Raw genomic sequence first — 15,372 nt, forward strand, 5'->3', positions numbered from 1 at the left:
GGAACATTAACATCAGAGACGGGATGCTCATCAATGAGAATGAGATAACACCCTCCAAATTTACAAGAAAAATCTATCTCCAAACCTTAGACATGTTTGGCTTCTAAAAATTGATGGAACATGGGCAAAACAACTTGTAAAAAGACCTAGACATAGATTAAACTTTATTTGTAACTTATACTAGATAGAAACATATAGAAACCCTATTTGACTGCAACTTCTTCAACTTTTCTAGCATTTGGATAATCATTTATCCATGAGTTCTCCATGGTTATTTCAACCATAAGTAGGTTGCAGCCATATGTCAAGCAATCATGAAAACGGCAAAGGAAAGAGAATGAAGATGAATCAAGGTCCTTGTTGACCATTTGGATATCTTATTTGGAAAATACTTGCTTGGGGAAGAATGATAAAGAAACGGGAAGACTAACAAATTTTACTCCTTAACCCAATGGGTATCTCAATCTCTTGAATTCTGCTTGAATTCATCTCTTGTTTGTCTTTGCAGAGAGTTCACTAAATTGACCCACAAATGTGCACTACTCAATTAAACAAATGGATGAAGGGCCCGTTTGGTTTAACTTTTCAAATGTTACTTTGGGGAATGCAAATATCTTTAGGTTAAAGTACCTTTAGCAAATGCAAGCGGTGTTTGATAAAAAATCATTTGTAAAGCTATTTTTGCCTAAATAGTGTTTGGTAAAAAAAAATTTTGCAAAAGGGCTTTGGGAATTATCCTTTTTATAAAAAAAAAAAAAACCTATCCTACCCTTCGCCGAAGCCTACGAAGGCCTACGACCGCCGGCGAGCTAGATCTAGCGCCGGCGGCTGTCGCCCGAGGTTGGGCGACCCTGGCGAGCTAGATCTATTGTCGGCGGTCGTCGCCCGAGCCCAGGCGGCCCTCGGCGAGCGCAACCCAGGCGCCGGCCGCCTGTGGTCGCGCGACCCAGGCCGACCACTCCTGGGCGGTCGCGCGACCTCAAGCGGCCATCGCCTGGGTGGTCACGTGACCTCAGGCAGCCGTCGCCTAGGTCATGCGACCTCGCCGGCCACCTCACGAAGAAGATGAACAGTACCAAGAGTGGGCAAAACCGGAATAAGCCAAAATAAATAAGGGTAGTTTGGGAACAAAAAAATTGGGTTCAGCATTTGTAGAATGTCGAAAGCCCAGTTCCGGACAGCTTTGGGCTTTCGACATTCCAAAAGATAGCATTTAACCAATGTTAAACGGTTCAACATTTGGAGAAGGGGCTTTCGAGGCCGAAAGCCTTTTCCCAAAACTGAACCAAACGGGACCGGAGTCCATTAGCATTAGCCTCTTACTTGAGCGCTAAGTAAAACATGAGAGAGAGAGAATCTTTCCTAAGCCATTACTCATTGGACACACAGTTTCAAGCAGTCTAAAAACAGAGAAGAGACAGAAACTTTAACAACGATGAGAAAACCGTTACCTTTCTTTCAGCAGCCATTATAAACTGCAGAGGAAGCAGCTGTCCACGGCCGCCTCCACCTCCTCCTCTGCCACGACCGCGGCGAGGGAGCATTCGCGGCGTCAAGTCCATCTTCTTCGTCAGAAGCAGTACGGGAAAGCAATGTGACGCGCCACAGGGAGAGAGAGTGTGACGCGCCACAGGGAGAGAGAGTGAGTACGTCTTAGATAGTTGCCGACGGACGCTGATCGATTTTATAGCAAAGAAAACCAAAAAGGCACAATCACTTCTTTGTTAAGTTTAGCCTAATTTTTGTACTAATTGCTGAAAGAGCACCTAGCTTTGGGATTCTTTTCTTTTTTCTCCTCCAATACTTTTCCTTTTTCAATTAAACCCCTACAGCTATGTTTAGGAAATGCAGGAAAATGTGGCCAAGGAAACTTTTGATGGAAAATGGAGAAACTTTTAAAATATTTAGGAGATTAGGAGGAGTAAATATTGAAAATTTTGTGTATATTCTTTTCAAATTTCTTTACTCCTTCTCACAAACATAGTACAAGTATCTGTTATGTATCTATATATCTCATCCACGATCCATCCATAATATTCTCATAAGGGAAGGGGGTAGCCGGTAAAGTGGATGTCTCTAGAGAGATTAGGATGTTAGGAGCAATTCATGTTATCATTGAGGCAACAAACACGCAAATGGTTAAAAATTGATTCCCGATTTGAGGCGGTAATATGAGCATCAAAAGATTTGTTTTGATACGTATAACTCATTTTTTATATTTAAAATATATGTTGGACCTTATATTCCGTCGGTCAACCCTTAGCAAGTCTTGGTCAACTTCATGCAAACCTAACAATTTATGAAAATAAGAGTAAAATTTGAGGTGACAACAAATAATCCTGGTTTCCATCCCTTGGCATAATACAACCAATGAAAGCAAAACGAATACAATTTAGATATGTTGACATCCCGTTTTATCCGAGAATTTTGTAATATAATGAGGGTTTACTTGTACCTTATCGTTTTCTTCATCAACATAGATAATTTATTCTATTTCTCACTTTACACATAATCTTGCCGTCGTCGTCATCGTCGTCGTCTCGTTATTATTATTGTTATAGGTAATTTAAAAAACGAAAAAAGAGAGGACGAGTGCCCAAAGCTTGCTGTGTAAGTAAAGAGAAAGGGTCAGACCAGAAAAAAAAAAGTAAAGAGAAAGGGGGCCTGATGACAGTGGGAAGAGGAGAGGGAGAGTTTTATAAAAGCAGAGACAAAGTCGAGGAAAATTAAAATGTGGAAAAGAAGTGATAGAAAGCAAACCATGTGAGGTAATTGCTGAATAATTTGTTTGGAAAATAAACTTAAGCCCTTTATAGTAATTCTTAACACCGATGATTGGAATATTGGATCTAAATTGTCATCTTGTGCATACACTGATACAATAGTTGCCATCAAAGGTTAATGATAGGAGCACTTTCTCATGTGTTAGGCCCTTTTTATTTTGTGTTTTGGACGATGGGAATCTTGTGCTGACATGGTGTCTTTTTTTTTTTTGAATCTAATACTATGAACTAAAGGTTAGTCATGTGGGTCCATTTGTAAAAGTCACTAAAAGGTGTTCATTAATGTTCTCATACTAACATTCCCATCATTCTCTTGTAAGTTGGGTTTTCTTTCGTACTTATGAAAAGGGTAATTGTAAATAATGCATACGGGGTACCGGTTTATAAATGGGCATTTTGATGGTGCTAACATCTTCCTCATGCGTAAACCGACTCCCGAACCCAAGCTCCGACCAATGAGCAAATAAAATTGCCTTCCAAAATAGAAAATGCAAAAGACACATTGCATTCTTTTCATCGCACGAGGTTTGCTTGCATCGACAAGGTTTCTGAGCTGATTAGCTAATGTAATAGATATGGAAACGATGTTAACAGGGGAGTTTCCTTTAAAAGAATCATCATATATGAGAATGGTCAATAGATCATGTGGACCTACTGGCGAAAGTCGATCGAGGTTATCCAAACTTGGTAGATAATCGGAGAGCGACCTAGATCGCTTAGCGGTTTCAAACTTGAGTGCAAAGTGCACGAATAAGGCTCAGATAAAGTTGTAAATCTACGCGGATTTAAGTGCTGTGGAATGTAAATACATTAGAAAAGAAACTATAGCAAAAGGAAACACATCTTAATTGAATAAGATGATAAGTAAATGCACGAAATTAAATACAAGGAAAGGAAATGATTTGACTCTCGGTGAAGTGCCTAATTGTAGGCATCTCTTCTCATGATCAAAGACTATCTTTATAGTGATGCAAATCCGCCATCTCCCTCCCTAGTCCCAAATTTCCCTCAATCAAATCCTCTTCTCTTTCTTATCTCTCTACCCCACCCTCCTTAGCCTTTAACTAGCCGCCACTCGATGGCTATGCCGCTAAGCCGCCATGGGCTGGGTGCCGGTTGCCCCACCACCATTGCTGGCCCAACAGCGACTCCCTGCCCCTCAGTCTTTGCCGCCGGTCAATCTCTCTCTCTCCTTCACTTTCTCTATCTAACCGATTCTCTCTCTCTTCTATCTAAACTTGATGTCAACGTTGAGCTTCTCAAAACAGATTGGGCTGAGGCATCTATGGAGGCGTTGGGCCTCTAGATCTGGAGGCAGCGGCTCCTCCACTAGGGGTGAGCGCGGTTCCCGGGTAGAACCGAGAACCGTAGAATCGAACCGGCGGGTCCGGTTCGGTTCCCGGTTCCATGAAGAGAGGATCCGGTTCCCGGTTCCCCATTTTTAGGAACCGGGATCCCTAAAACAGGTTACAATTATTATTTGGTCCTTTCTTTCCCTTCAGTTTCACTTCCACCCGCGAGCATTTCTGCATTTCTCGCGCTCTGCTAGGGTTCCGGCGGGCTCCCACCGTCTCTCCTCGGAGGTGCAATTCCGGCCGTCCTTCTTGCTCGCTCGCTCGCTGGAACGCGCCGCGCGAGATTGCCAGCGACATGGACAGCAAGAAGTTGGTGCGAAGCGTCCTGGAGTCGTTCCTCCTCTCCGACGCTGCGGGCGAGGACGGGGCCAAGGGCGGCCAACCTGACGTCCGAGGAGAGGCCGGCGAGGTCGCCGCGGAAGCGCCGGCGAGGTCGCCGTGGAAGCACTGGCGAGGGAAGTGAAGATGGAGCTCGGCGAAAGTGGAGGACGCGTCATTTGTGAGGTTGAAAGTGAAACCCTATTGCATTGTAGAGAAAGTGAACTTCTTGCTCGTCACTTAGTTTTTGTCTGCTAATTCATGGCGAGACTGCATAAATTGTGTTCGAAAGCCATGGCTGTCTGGGTTTGTGAAGAGGTGCCAATATGTATTTCTTTGAAGTTCGGATTGCGCACGCACAAGCATCTCTTGTACTGGATAGTCAAAAAGGCGAAGATGATAGTTCTGCAAAAGCTTTATCAAATGCAGTCTCTTTGTTAGCTGAAGAAAATGGGATTATAGGCAAATTTGAATTGTAGCTGTCTAGTTTGCTGAGGCTAACTTAGGGAGCATGAAAGAGGAATCCTTACTCTAGAAGCCCCTTGGCTGTAAGTAACACCTGAATAAGATTGGTGAGGAGAAGACAAAGTGCAATCGGCAGTACTAAATCCAATGTTGTAGATTCTCACTTCGCAGTAATAGATAAGTGCAAAAGGCAGTTGTAAATCTAACATTTTAGATTCTCACTTGGTGGGTAATGTCTCTCCTTGGATTTTTCATGGTTTTCCTTGATTGGCAATTGGGACTTAGCTCTAGAACCTCTAAAGGCTCTACTTGCGTTGCCGATAAAACAATCGGTACTGACTAGTGACATTTTCATTATATTCCTTTTGTGGCTGACTGATTATTCTGCATTCTGTGATTAGATAAGCCACATCAACAACTTTTAAATCATCATTTGATGTTGGTGTAGCTTTCAGATATGAGGTATGTTACTCGTCAAGATTATAACGGCACAAATATGGTATCGATAAGGGACTACTATATCAAAGATGGAAAGAATTTCCCAGTGCTAAAGGTGATTGCACATGTATAACATTCTCTCCTCTATCTAAATCAACAATGATGCTCTTGTCTTTTTATGCTAGCTGGTTCAGGTATAATAATTTTGAGTGGTCTTTCTTACTCTTTGCTGCCTGTGAGCTTTCCTAAGATTTGATGACAATGGTTTATCTGATCACTGATTGATGCTGCATATAATTGACACTCTGTGTTTATGTCGTTAATATCTGCAATTCCAACTACTTCAGTGGCTTTTGCTAAAAGAGTATGTTTGTCTCAGTATAATTCTTTGGGTTTCTATCAACACTATGTGTCTCTTTCTCTTGTATTGACTCCATAATGCTGCTCTTGGCGTAAAGTTGTATAAATGTGTTTTGGTGGCCTCTGAACCTCTAACTATAAATATTTACTGTAATGTGTCGAGATTGAAATCCCATAGCAAGTCAACTCCTTTGGAGCTATCTATGGGTTTGCATTGGCTTGGGAATTGTTATATGTGTAGAAGACAACAAAACGTCAAATATGATCATATTATTGAGGCAAGAGATACATGGAAGTTATGAGTGTGATATGAGCATAGTAAGTAAGGAAGTGTCTGATATACATTTACTTACCCTTTTCTCTATATCTCCAAGCATTAGAGCACTGTTGCACGGATGGGTCTCTCTTTCTCTCTCTCTGCTCATCCAACGTCCATTACCTTCATCTCAAGCCTATATGGAAGGATGACACATCCGTGAACTATCTGAGAAGATTACTATAACTTATCTTTAGGTCCAAGAACTATTTTTGCTTATTTGTTATACTACCTAGTCATAAATGTTAATGCTGTACATTGCTAGCTTACTTTTCTTTTGTCACACTAGATTTTTGTAGTCCTGTATGTTTTTCTGAATTTTATAACCATTTTTGTCCATGTTTTTGCTGGATTTGTAGTTTTCCTTTTTTTGCCATCAAGCGTGTTTATGCAAATATCTTCTTTTGTTTTGATTTAGGCACTATCTTCTTGACTTGATGAGAGTAACTCCTCGTGTTGCAAACTATACTGGACCTGGATCTTGATTTTGTATTTTGAGACAGGAACTAGTCACAGCTTTTTGCCAGGTAGCTCATGCTATTACTGTAGTTAAGTGGTTCAGCCATCTTCATGATTTCTTACTTAAAATTTTTCTATTGAGAAGGCCCAAGCTGCAGGGAGATCGAAACAGAGTTCAAGCTCTGATACTGTCCGTGACTCACCAACTGATTCTTTAAGAGTTGCCAGAGATAACGGACTTGGGAATGCTGATGCTGGTGTTGGAGGATTTTCCGACAGTAAGGTAGTTACCCTATCTTTTCCCTTCAATTGGTATTGGGCAATTATAGTTTAGTTCTATCCAGGCATTTGTAAACTTGGCATTATATCTCTTGAATATCACATCAGGGCATTGTGTATGTATCATTCAGATGATCTACTATTGCGTTTATTTTCGTTTTGTTTAATTCAAAACGAAATTAAAAAAAAGAACCTGTTGGAACCTGGAACCGACCCTGGAACCTGTGACAGGGTAGGTTCCAGGTTCCACGTTCCGACGGGTAGGTTCCAGGTTCCTCATTTTGAGGAACCTGTACCCGAGGGTAGGTTCCAGGTTCTAGGCGGAACCTACCCGGAACCTGGAATCGCTCACCCCTATCCTCCACGGCCAAGGGACACGACGGCCACGGAGGAGCCGTTGAGACCAGCAATCGAGGCGAGTGGAAAAAAAATAGAGAGGATGATGCGAACAATGGCAAGTGAATGATTAGGGGTGTGCAAAACGGACTACCCGGACCGGGAATTGCTCGGACCGGAAATCGCCCGGACTGGCCGATTTGGTCCGGTTCCTAGTTCCTAAAAGAGGAATCGGTGTCGGGGCAGTCCGGTTCACGGTTCCGAGGGAGAACCGAACCGGACCGACTATATATATATTAATTTTGTTTCAAAAAAATTAGTAAAATGTGAACTAAACCCTAAATACATAAATTCATTGACAAAAATCAGTAAAATATGAACTAAACTCTAAGTGAACTTCATTGATATAAATTAATTGACAAAAATTAGTAAAATGTGAACTAAACCCTAAGTGTTTGACAAAAAAAAACACTAAACCCTAAGTGACCGGTTCTATTAGACTGAACCGAACTGGACCAACTAGTCCTGTCCCGGTTCTCAATTTTGGGAATCAGTTTTCCCAATCCGGTTCTCTGTTCAGGTTCGGTTCTCGATTCCACCTTGGAATCGAACCGAACCGGATTAGGAACCGATCACCCTTATGCATGATGAGGAGAAGGCAAAGCACTAATGGCGATCTGATAGGCGGTGGTGGTTGGGCCCGAATTTGGTGACGATGGCATAGGCACAATGGTCGTACATAAATAGACTTGTCAAATGGGTGGGCCGAGTCGGGTTTGGGTCGGGTCATAAATGATCCGACCCAAATTGACCCATTTAACCCGTTTAAGATCCTTTTATCGTAATTCAAAATTCTTGACCTGTACCCGACAATACCCAACTCAATCCATTTAACCAAATATAGGAAAGCTTGTTTCTTATGATTTTTTTTAAAAAAAATTAGTGCTAAAACACTTTCATTAAAATCTAGTGGACAATTTTTATAATTTTTTTTAAAATTTAGGCTCCGTTTGTTTCGCGAAAAATGTGACATTTTTGGAAAATGTTTTCTAGAAAGTCATTTTTCTTGAATAATGACAATATTTTTCGATGTTTGGTTGAAACCTGAAAATAAACTGGAAAATATTTTCTGCCATTTGGTATGAAAAATCTAATATGATTTTCCTCCGTGCACTCCTTTTAATATTTTGCACTCCTTTTAATATTTTTTATCTTAAAAAATCAAAATTTTGATTATTTTTCTTTTCTTTTTCTTTTTTCTTTTCTCTTTTTTCTTTTTCCTTCTTCTTCACCGGTCACAGGAGAGGGACAACCTTGCCAATCTGGCGAGGTCAAAGCCTGGCCAGCCTCGGGCGAGGTCAACCTTACCGATCTAGCGAGGCCTCGCCAGCGCTAGAGGTCGGCAAGCTCGAGGCTCGCCATAGGCCGAAGAGGCCTCGGCCTTGCCAGATCGGCGAGTTCGTCCCTCGCTTATGGCCGGCCACTGGCCAAGGAAGAAGAAAAAATAAAGAGAGGAAATAAAAAAAGAAAAAGAAAAGGAAAAGGGTAAAAAGAAAAGAAAAAAAATTATAAAAAAAATTCAGAAAAATTAAAATCAGAAAAATTAAAAAAAAATTAAAAATGACTTGTTTATGATTCACTTAAACTTGTTAGATAATCCATTTATGACTCATTTAATACCCATTTAAGACCCATTAGGTTAATAGGTAACCAATTTATGACCGATTTAAGCTTAATTTTAAAACTTAAGCTAACTCATTTTTGACCGTTAACTATTGAATATGAGTTCTAGACCCATTTTGCCACATCTATTCAAGAGGCTTCTAATGGGGGTGGAGAAAGAGGAAAAATAAGAGATTCGTCTGCGAGTGAGGGTTTTTGGGATTTGGATCAGGATTGTGAGTAGATGTGAGCATGGGCCACGGCCTAGACATGAGCTTGGATTTTCCAGGCCGGACTAGATTGGGTCGATTTGAGAACATTTGGTTCTAGCACAAAATTTTTTATCCTTATTAAAAATAAATTGCTTAGTATATTTTTGGCCTCAAAAATCACTTTTTTATATGTTTGTGTTTTTTAAATTATTTATGACTTCATTTAAATTTTTTGAGTATAAATAATATATTTTCTATTATTTATTTTTCTATATATTACATTCACGAAATAATTTTTAATTTTTAAAATAACAGGTCAGGCAAGTCTGGCCTATTTTGGGCATGAGCATCTTGCGCCATACCACCTTGAAAAAGAAGGGAATCTTGAAATCTTGACCGGGGCCTATCCAGGCTAAAAAACTCGGGCTTTCGGGCTCGCGACCATTTTCGCTAACACCAATTAAAGTCCATAATTGAATGGACAGATAATACAATATTATGAGGGAGATAGTAGATGAATTCATGATAAGGGATAACTGATCTTTATCCTTCATAGCACTTGTAATAGTTGTTTGTACACTCAATTCATTGGACAAGGAGGCCAGCTCTCTCCCTACCTCTCTCTCCCTTTCTTGCATTTTAGCCTTTCTTCGTCTCTTCAACTTCTGGAGGGGAGGGGTTTGACCTAGATCTCTCCCTCCCCTCCTTCATTGTTTTTCGTTTTATTTCTTCTTGTTTCTTTCCTTACTCTCCCGATCAAGTTTTAGATCTGAGAGTTTTGCTCTCTCGATATTCGATCTGGGAGCTTTTCTTTCCTAACTAATTCTAGATTTAGGAGTTTTAATGAATAAGTACTCTGACTCCAGTTTCAATGGTGTTCATAGCAGTTTTGGTATCAAATTTGTACTCGTTCAATGTATTTTTGTTAAAAGCTTCGGAGTCTCGCTCTTGCTAAAGGGCTTGTTCTCACGATCTGAGCTTATTCAACATGTTTATGTTGTCTCCGTATGGTGATGGTGTTGGGGATGTCGAACCTTGGCACACACCACCGAAAGGCAAAACCGTAACTACTGATGGAGATCCCAGGGTGTGCTCATCATTGACAAAACTGTAACTACTGATGGAGATTCCGGCGTGTACTCATCATTGATAAAGATGTGTGATTCGGTGATCAGCCGTCGATCCTTTTGCTTGGATGTAGTCGCAGATTTGTTTTTGAAGGACGAGTGTGTAATTATCTTTGTCAATCATGCTTCGATGATGTAACTTGATTCTGGTTTTTGATTTGTTTTGGAGTTTTATAGGCTTGCCTTGTCATGGTGACTTTTGAAATTTCCTATGGTTTGTTTCATGTATTATTTTAGTAATGAATGGAAATCTCTTTTGACAAAAAAAAAATAGTTGTTTGTAGGGAAATGACACAAATAGTTCATGAACTTTAACTCAATATGCAATATCGTCCTTCGATTTTAATTCGTTCAGTATAGTCCCTAAACTGTTAATAAATGTTCAATCTAGTCCTTCGACTCTATAAAAATGTTTAATGTCATCCTTTCATTAATTCAAGTTAATGGAATATGCTTATGTGGTTTTCAATCAATTAAGTTTGAACAGTAGACAACAAAAGGAAGTTACACTTCATCTCAAATCAGGATTTAATAATCCATGTCATCAAATAATAATGGGCATGTTAATGCCCTAGTTTTTCTTTTCCTTTTCTAATAGATGGATAAAAGGACAAAGACCATTGACAACTCACACATCCAACAAGGTAACAGTCACGGCCACGGTCTCGCTGGCAGGAAAAACAATTCGATGAAGGAGATCAAAAGCAGCAAAGGCCATCGATGAAGCTAAGTTCCGCAGGATTGAAAGACAGGCAACATAATTCCAAGGCTGATTCAATTTTAGCTTGTGGCCACGACGCAGGTTTTAGCCTGGAGGACCAACAGAAGAACCATTCATCATAAGATGGAAAAGAGCTAAATTGGTAGTTAGGAGCAGACCAAACATGATCTCAAATAAAACCACGATTGATTGGGACAACTTTTGTGTAATGTCAAGGAAAGCATTCGATGAATTCAGAGGGAGAGGGAAGTGATTTGAAGTACATACCAAGGATCAACTGGTCTTCTTTGGAGTCCTTGTCCTTGAAAGATAACGACAGGCGGCCATTGCATTCATAGTGCCGAAGAACATTAAGCTGTCCTAAGAACGTACTGGATCAAGTGACAGAATTCACGGAGGATCGAGTTCTTCCTGCCACAGGAGAAACTTGAAGATGGAAAGATAGGAACGGGAGAAGCAAGTCAAGGAGCGAATTGTAAAGGCAGTTTCACGAGCAGGGTAATAGAAGGGTGAAGTGCTTCAGGAGGATAAGCTGTTTAACTAAAGATTACCTAATAAGCCGTTTAAATGGAGATTACCTCGGGTTGCCAACCTTACGCTTCGTGATAGAACGTGGTTGATGAAGTGCTCAGAAATCACTGTCAGTTAAAAGAAGAGGAAAAGGTCCGTTCTTTAAGGCGCAATTTTCCCACTTCACTATAATGATGGCCTGTGGATATTAGGAAAATACGAAATGCTTTATAGCATATGACATACCATCAGTTATTAACATGGGTCAGAAGAGGTTGAATACAATGAAGCAGGGAATCAACAAAGGAACTCATAGCGGATGAGCACTTGTAATTGGCAGTCGATGTTGAGAAAAATCAGTTTAAAGGTATTGACAGAGGGATGAACAAAGGAGATAATTTCATTAAAACGGTATTGTGATTACATGTTGTTTACAAAATCCCTCACTTCTCCTTGGAAAGTCGACATGCTATGATCTAAGTGACTAATCTCAAGTTGTAGCTGGTTCCTGACTTGTCGTTGGTCGGCCATCTTCTTGTCGAGTCGATTTTTCTCACCCATCAATGTGTCAAAGGTGTCAAGATCATTCCATAGAACTTTGTCGGCCCGAGCTATCTTGGCATCCTTGAACTTTTGTTGATGTCGAACTTCAGCTAGTTGTTTCTCAAGGTCCACCTTGCGAGCAGCAAGGTTAGTCCGCTCATCAACTAAAGCCTGTAGAATGCTCTGGTTGGTCTTCAAGGTGTGATTAATCTCCTCAACAGAGTCATGGGAATATTGAAAATCTTTCTCCGAGACTACCAGGACAGCAATCTTCTCGCAATTTTGCTGGTAAGTCTCAACCCCATCAAGGAATTCAGTCAGGAAATCTTCGCAGCGCTTCTTGAAGCTAGTAGACTTCGAAAAACGAATGTCACCACCACACAGTTCATTCAATAAAGTTTTGAGCTTCTTGGTGACTGCTGGGTTAGCTGCAACCGATAGGTAGCCGCCCTTAGAGAGTTCGAGGAATTCAGTCCATTTGGCCTTGGCTACCTCCTTAGTGATGACGAATGCTGACGAAGGCTCGGATGCAATACTACTGGAGTCAATAGCTTCGGAATGTAAAGCTCTCGCAGCCCTTTCAAGAGTAAGCTTAGCCTTAGCGGAAGAACCAAGTGATTTTCCAGCATCAATTTGATCCATTGGTTGCGACGACGAAGAAATGGTCGATGATGGATCCCCAGAAGACATTAATGCTGGACCGATTGGAGGGATGACTCTCGGTGAGGATCCTTGAACATCGACGATCACAAAATCATGAGTATCTTCACTTTGGACTATCGAAGAAGAAGATCCCAAACCAGGCATTTGACTCGTTGATGGTGACGAAGCAAGTAATGGAACTTCTTCAATACCTGGTGAGAAGAAAGTGCAGTCTAAGCCAGCGAGATTGATAAAGTAAATAAAACTCATAATACGCTGGAAAACGAAGTGGATACCTTGTTCTGGCGCTGGGAGTAACAAAGGAGCCGGTGAAAGCTGAGGTGATGGACCCTGGGTAACAGCATCATTAGTCCCTTCCAATTGGCTTTGACTGTCTACACTGACAATAGCAGTAGACATACTTTCTGGGTAGGACTTTTGTGCATCTGCACCAGCTATAATCGATAAAGAGTTGGTTGGTAGTGGATCTTATCATCTCCATCGCAGAAGAGATATCGGTAAGAACAGAAACTGAACACGCGGATGAAATACTCACCATACTCAGCCAGAGGAGTTGGAGCAGAGACAAGTGATGCGCCATCAAGCAAAGGAGGATGAAAATTATGAAAGTTGCAGTCCTTTTCAGAAGTGGGAACATTAACATCAGAGACGGGATGCTCATCAATGAGAATGAGATAACACCCTCCAAATTTACAAGAAAAATCTATCTCCAAACCTTAGACATGTTTGGCTTCTAAAAATTGATGGAACATGGGCAAAACAACTTGTAAAAAGACCTAGACATAGATTAAACTTTATTTGTAACTTATACTAGATAGAAACATATAGAAACCCTATTTGACTGTAACTTCTTCAACTTTTCTAGCATTTGGATAATCATTTATCCATGAGTTCTCCATGGTTATTTCATCCATAAGTAGGTTGCAGCCATATGTTAAGCAATCATGAAAACGGCAAAGGAAAGAGAATGAAGATGAATCAAGGTCCTTGTAGACCATTTGGATATCTTATTTGGAAAATACTTGCTTGGGGAAGCATGATAAAGAAACAGGAAGACTTAACAGATTTTACTCCTTAACCCAATGGGTTATCTCAATCTCTTGAATTCTGCTTGAATTCATCTCTTGTTTGTCTTTGCAGAGAGTTCACTAAATTGACCCACAAATGTGCGCTACTCAATTATACAAATGGATGGAGTCCATTAGCATTAGCCTCTTACTTGAGCGCTAAGTAAAACATGAGAGAGAGAGAATCTTTCCTAAGCCATTACTCATTGGACACACAGTTTCAAGCAGTCTAAAAACAGAGAAGAGACAGAAACTTTAACAACGATGAGACAACCTTTACCTTTCTTTCAACAGCCATCATAAACTGCAGAGGAAGCGGCTGTCCACGGCCGCCTCCACCTCCTCTTCTGCCGCGACCGCGACGAGGGAGCAGTCGCGGTGTCAAGTCCATCTTCTTCGTCGGAAGCAGTACGGAAAAAGCACTGTGACGCGCCACAGGGAGAGAGAGAGAGAGAGTACGTCTTAGATAGTTGCCGACGGACACTGGTCGATTTTATAGCAAAGAAAACCGAAAAGGCGCGATCACTTCTCTGTTAAGTTTAGCCTAATTTTTGTACTAATTGCTGAAAGAGCACCAAGCTTTGGGATTCTCTCCTTTTTTCTCCTCCAATACTTTTCCTTTGTCAATTAAACCCCTACAGCTATGTTTAGCAAATGCAGGAAAATGTGGCCAAGGAAACTTTTGATGGAAAATGTAGAAACCTTTAAATTTTTTAGGAGATCAAGAGAGAGTAAATATTGAAAATTTTGTGTATTTTCTTTTCAAATTTTCTTTACAAACATAGTACAAGTATCTGTTATGTATCTATATATCTCATCCACGATCCATCCATAATATCCTCGTAAGGGAAGGGGGGTAGCCGGTAAAATGGATCTCTCTAGAGAGATTAGGATGTTCGGAGCAATTCATGTTATCATTAAGGCAACAAACACGCGAATGGTTCAAAATTGACTCCCGATTTGAGGCGGTAATATGAGCATCAATAGATTTGTTTTGATACGTATAACCCATTTTTTATAATTAAAACGTATGTTGGACCTTATATTCCGTCGGACAACCCTTAGTCAAGTCTTGGTCAACTTCACCTAAACTTAACAATTTATGAAAATAAGAGTAAAATTTGAGGTGACAACAAACAATTTGAATGATGGATTTGATAGGAGAAGAAAAAGTAAAGTCAATATTCAACCTAACAATTAAGTACATCATTAATTTTTTGATGAGGTGACATCTGGGTGCCGGTCCCTTTCGTGGGGAAAGCGCCAAAATCTTTTATTGTAATGAAGAGAGAGCGCCAAAATCCTAGATGGCATATTCAGAGACAATGCTTAGAAAAGATAATTTGTTATGACATTTCGTGTAGACACCAACCATGGAAATTACTAGAATGTTGTGGCCAAAGTAGGAGGTTGAAAGGGGTGATGGATTTCCACGATTGACCCCCTAATTTGTGTGATTTTCGCAATTGAATCTCAAATTTTTAATCGGTCTAACTCCAATGGTTAAAAGTAGTCCTTTCTTTGAACTGTTTGGATGGAGAAAGAAGAAAACGAGAAGAAAGAGGATGTTCCTCTCTTCAAGCAAAGCTCTTCACAGTTTCCTTTCTCTTTTCCTTTCTTTTCCCTTGATTTTTCCCCAAGTTTCCTTTTTTTTTTAAGTTCTTATTCCCATTTTTGAATGACTTACAGAAATTTCTAGATAATGCACAGGATTTCATTATTTTTTTCATAACATAAATACCATGTCAACAGGCACAG

The 15,372-nt window shown here is 40.4% G+C and overlaps 1 protein-coding gene and 1 long non-coding RNA gene across 2 annotated transcripts; one reads left to right on the forward strand and one right to left on the reverse strand.

Moving 5' to 3' along the window:
- The first annotated feature begins 6,450 nt into the window (after positions 1–6,450).
- On the forward strand, positions 6,451–6,908 carry LOC130138163 (uncharacterized). The gene is made up of 2 exons (XR_008816575.1): positions 6,451–6,562; positions 6,640–6,908. It is a non-coding gene; the product is annotated as an uncharacterized LOC130138163 (long non-coding RNA).
- A 4,803-nt stretch (positions 6,909–11,711) lies between these two features.
- LOC115681035 (uncharacterized) lies at positions 11,712–14,095 on the reverse strand. The gene is made up of 4 exons (XM_030604895.2): positions 13,895–14,095; positions 13,083–13,164; positions 12,823–12,981; positions 11,712–12,738 (listed from the first exon to the last, which is right to left on the reverse strand). The coding sequence occupies exons 1-4, from the start codon at positions 14,003–14,005 to the stop codon at positions 11,762–11,764; spliced, it is 1,329 nt and encodes a 442-aa protein (XP_030460755.1). The 5' UTR covers positions 14,006–14,095; the 3' UTR covers positions 11,712–11,761.
- Positions 14,096–15,372: the final 1,277 nt, after the last annotated feature.

This window comes from Syzygium oleosum, unplaced genomic scaffold (assembly GCF_021117445.2).
Source record: "Syzygium oleosum isolate NSW1041296 unplaced genomic scaffold, Sole_v2.1 Sole_v2.01, whole genome shotgun sequence".
Lineage (NCBI taxonomy): Eukaryota > Viridiplantae > Streptophyta > Magnoliopsida > Myrtales > Myrtaceae > Syzygium > Syzygium oleosum.

Bases quoted from the DNA above. Each gene is read 5' to 3' on its own strand.
- LOC115681035 (XM_030604895.2), bottom strand. From the start codon at position 14,005: ATGGACTTGACACCGCGACTGCTCCCTCGTCGCGGTCGCGGCAGAAGA. The intron at 13,165-13,894 runs GTAAAGGTTGTC...ACTTCTGAAAAG, and splicing joins TGATGGCTGTTGAAAGAAAG to GACTGCAACTTTCATAATTT. The intron at 12,982-13,082 runs GTGAGTATTTCA...TATCGATTATAG, and splicing joins AACTCCTCTGGCTGAGTATG to CTGGTGCAGATGCACAAAAG.